The 4,399-nt window shown below is 49.9% G+C and overlaps 1 gene segment (V, D, J or C); it reads right to left on the bottom strand.

Moving 5' to 3' along the window:
• Positions 1-184: 184 nt before the first annotated feature.
• Positions 185-4,399, bottom strand: part of LOC112548758 — an 8,521-nt gene continuing 4,306 nt past the window's right edge. The window contains 1 exon segment of the V gene segment in view: positions 185-219. Coding sequence covers positions 185-219 — 35 coding nt within the window.

Raw genomic sequence — 4,399 nt, forward strand, 5'->3', positions numbered from 1 at the left:
TCCCAGATTTGGAGCCAGAGATTCGGTCAGGGATGCTGGAGAGTCTGTTGCTAGTGCCGTATATAATGAGCACAGGGGCACTGCCAGGTTTCTGTTGCAACCACTGCGCATTCCTGTTACCGACATTTCTTCCTGTGCAGGGGAGTTTAGCAGTTTGTCTTGGAGAGATGGACACTGAAAGTGGCTATGTCATCACGTTCACGTACTGGGCAAGGGAACCTGGAGGGGAAGTAGAGGACTTGTTGATACAAGGACTCAGTCATGATGACATTAATCCGTTACCACAATCTGTAGGAAGCCAAATAAAAAGCTGTAGCACCAGAGCAACTCATGACCAGCACAAGGAGGAGTGGTGCACAGGCCATGGGGGGTATCCAGACCAGCTCAACGTCACTAGGAAAATGGTTTCTGGCTGCAGCCCCCTGCATCTCTTTAACGTGCCAGGACTGAGAAGGCCCCCTTCATGCAGATTTTCTCCCTGGCAAATGCTAAGAAAACTAACACAGGGACACACGCTGGCACAATTACTTCCAGTCTCTTCTGGTGTAAAAATGAGGGAAAATTCACTGTTATTAATGTAACCCGGGTGGTACTCAGATAGGTATCCCCTTTCCAAATGAAGGGATGTTAGCAGGTGCTGGTACACTGTGGGAGGTGTGGCTGCCTAGCTGTGCTCAGCTCCCCTACTTTGCCTACAGAGCAGAGAGCCAGGACACTCATAGTCTTGATTATGAACAGTTTTAATATTATATAATAGTTTACAACTTCTAATCAATTTTTATACACATATACATCTATATTTACAGTTATAGATTTACTCAAACACATGCTAACTAACAACAACATGTCTGTCAGTGATGAGTTGGTGACTAAATATTCACCAAAGGGGATTATGTCAAACACAGCACATTTACATAAAATACTCTATATACATCATACCAATACAAGGCAGTTTGCTCTTCTATTCAAGTACAATGATAAGGCTCAGGGTTTATAACAATGATTCCAAAAGCATAGAGGAAGAGAAAAACAGAATACAACACTGGCACAACAGTGATGCCCAATGAAGAAATGATAGCCTGGCGGGGAACCCCATCACCCTATAGAGCACCCTTGACCCCGCTTAGGCTAGTCAGCTGGCAGGGCCCTAAACCAGGGATTTGCCCTTGGCAAACCAGAGCCCTGATCTCCTATCTTTGCCCCAAGGCAAATTACCCCCTTTCCGTCAGGGGCTTCGACTCCATTGCCCACAGCGGGGTGGGCCCCTCTTCCCTGTGGGAGCCCCTTGCCCGGGGGGCACTCACGACTCCATGTGGCCTGATGGGGCTTCTCTCATCTCCAAGGGGAAGTGGCATCTCCTCCTTCTGTAAGGAGGCCCCAGCTGCTTCATGCAGCTCTCCCAGCCTCTCAGGCAGCTCTATGGCCCTGTGCACCGCCCTGTGCAGCAACGGCCCTGTGTCCTGCCTTGTGCAGGGTTGGAGACCTGCGCTGCGGTGTGCAGCTGCTGTGGCCCATTCAGCGCTATGCCCCTGTGCCCTGTCTCATGCAGAGTTAGAGACCCACGCTGCCTTGTGCAGTACTCCTGGACCCTCTGTGCAATGACTTGTGCACCATCACCCCTGCCCCATGAAGTGACTACATATAAAAGGAAACTTGATAATTTTCCAAGGAAGCAAATTCACCACCTTGGACCAACCTGAAAGCAGAAACCCTGGCTCCTGCCCATTGTTCCAGCTCAATCTGCATGGTCACAGAGCTCAAAGTGGCTCAACACAAGAGAATTTGCTGCCCAGGAGAGCATCCATCACATCGTCCTTCTGTGAAATAGCAAATATCATAACCAGAAGACAACATCATTCAACATCCTGCTTGACACCAGACAACATGGAGGTAAATAGACTGTTCTAACTTTTATCTGAGCCTAATTTGCACAAAATGGACTATTCCAACCAAAAGACCTAACACCTTCAGCTCTCCTGTGAAATATGAATTTTCATTTCCACTTAGAAGAAATGTTACAAACTTGGCTTTCTCATATGCCTGAGGAAGCGTGAGTGTGCCTGAAAGCTTCCAAATAAATAACGTTTGCAAATATCTAGCCGATCTAATGAAAGAGACCACCTCTTCCATGAATTGTGATATAAAATACTAATGTATTTTACCACCTTCTCTATCATCAGGGCTGCTTTTTTGACGGGACAGACCTGTTCTCTCCACAGGCCTGGTGGGGGAGTAGGGAGCAGCAAGGAAAGCTGTGCTACACCAGGCTGAAATGGAGCAGAGAAAGCAGCCAGAGCGAATCACCCCTGTCCCGGCACCGCCTCAGAAACTCAAGTCTGGTGGAAATCTGTGGAGCCTCTTGGAAAAGCTGGGCCTGTTACTGGTTTCCAAGGGGAGTCGTGAGGGACCCGGGGTCCCAGACAAAACCAGAGTGAGCCTGAGGGACTTGACCCAGCTTCACTTGGAGATGCGGGGAGTTCATGTCACACTGAGCCTCAAAATACTACCTGAAAGGGCCTGGTGCCTCGAGGTTAGGACCAAAGAAAACTCTCATGAGGCCTTGCAACAGCACAAGGTACTATGCATAGGATGAAAGTGTTTGAGGCTTTTCTGCTGCATCATCATAAACAGTGCTGCTCTGAAGACAGTACAGCCCCTTTGCCTCCATTAATAAAGGAATAGGGCCCATTCACCCATGAACAATGTTTCTATTGCCTTACAATAGCTCCCCAAGCTCTTACCCTCCTCCCAGCATCACTTCCAGCATTAAAGCAAGGATTAATGTTACATCATCCCAAATACAATCTGTGTCTAATCCCCTGAGCTGGACTGGAAATGCAACACCTCAGGATAAAAAGGTCATTCAAACAGCACCAGGCATGCGGGACCAGGACAGCAGGTTCATACCTAACTCTTCCATTTGCACAGAGCACCGGACACATCTACCATGAGGGAGCAGGGTGGGCGTGGAAGCCAGAGCGCAAATGAGAGTGTAATGCCTTAAAATACTTGGTGGTGTTGGCCACAGGCCCACAGTTCTCTGACCTACTAAAAGATGTGAAGCTCTGCACAGATGCCTCAAGAAAAGGCGTCAGGGCCGTTACAGCACTATGGAACTGAGTGGTTGCCCATGCCATAAGCATCAAGGCCCATGACAGGCACAGACAAGATTTATGCATATATCGAGACACACATGCTTGGCTTGGGCCATGAATGTACAAGACTGCACAGCTCACTGTGTGGTTGTAGGCACACAGCAGGGATGGATCACATGCTGCTGAAATATAAAGAAAGGGTTTCTTGCCTGAATTGCATGCCAGACTATAGCTTCCTTACTATTTCTTCCATTCTGGAAGAGAGCACACACCAACAGCAGGTGCTTCCTCAGCCTGATGAAGGGTTTTTCAACCTGAAGGCTTACTATGATGTAGTTCTCCAACTATTCAGTTGGTCTACTAAAAGATATCAGATTGACCCAAAGAAACTTGTCTGCCTGGTGTGTGATTCCACAGCTCCGTACCTTCCCTACACTGTGTCCCATGCCTCACAGCTGGCGTCCCAGACAGCTCAGCTGAGCTCACCTGGAGCCTCACAACTCCACTGCAACCACCAAGCCTCTCAGAGATCTTAGGGGTCTGGGCTTTCCCCAGCCAGCACTGTGCGTGCGTGTGGTGGCTGGAGGTTTTGAGGCTCCCCCTACCTGCCTTTCACCAGGGAGGTTCTCAGTCCTGGCATTTCCTGGGAGCTGCCACACCAACGGCATTCCCACTAGGCCTCTCAACCCTGGCAAGGTGCAGTTTTAGGTCATGCACAGGACCTGGGGCCTCCTCATTCCCCATAGCCCCAGTCCATACCTCCAAGTCTGTCCTGGCATGGGAGCTCAGCAGGGACATGTTCTTCCCCTCCTGGTTGGTGATGCAGTGAGTGCCACCTCCAGCTCTGAGAGTGGGGCATTAAATGGTTTTTAAAAAATGAAAAAAGGAAATGGAAATAGGTGTAGACAAAGTGAGGAGGGTGGCACTCCCTTCATCTGCATGTCGAGCTTGGGGAACCCCAGCAGCGGGAGGTTCATCTTGAGGCACACCAGCTGCTCCATCAAACCAGGATCCAAAGAGGTACAGCAGGGTGTCACAACATCCCCAGCAATGCTGAATACCCTCTTGCTTGAAACACTGGTCGATGGACAGGACGGGTGTTCCCAGGCAACTGTGGCCAGATCCAGCCACATCTGGCTGTGGCTTGTCCAGTAGGCCAAGGGGTCGCACAGCAGTGGCTCAATGTCCTCAGTGAGATAGGCAGCCACCAAGGCCTGAGTGCTACCTGCTTGATGGCGGGGTCTGATGCCTCTGGACCCCACCATAGAAGCCATGCCCTTGGCCCACATTGGCAGCGCCCGTGG

The sequence above is a fragment of the Alligator sinensis genome, unplaced genomic scaffold (assembly GCF_000455745.1).
Source record: "Alligator sinensis unplaced genomic scaffold, ASM45574v1 scaffold1533_1, whole genome shotgun sequence".
Taxonomy (NCBI): Eukaryota; Metazoa; Chordata; order Crocodylia; family Alligatoridae; genus Alligator; species Alligator sinensis.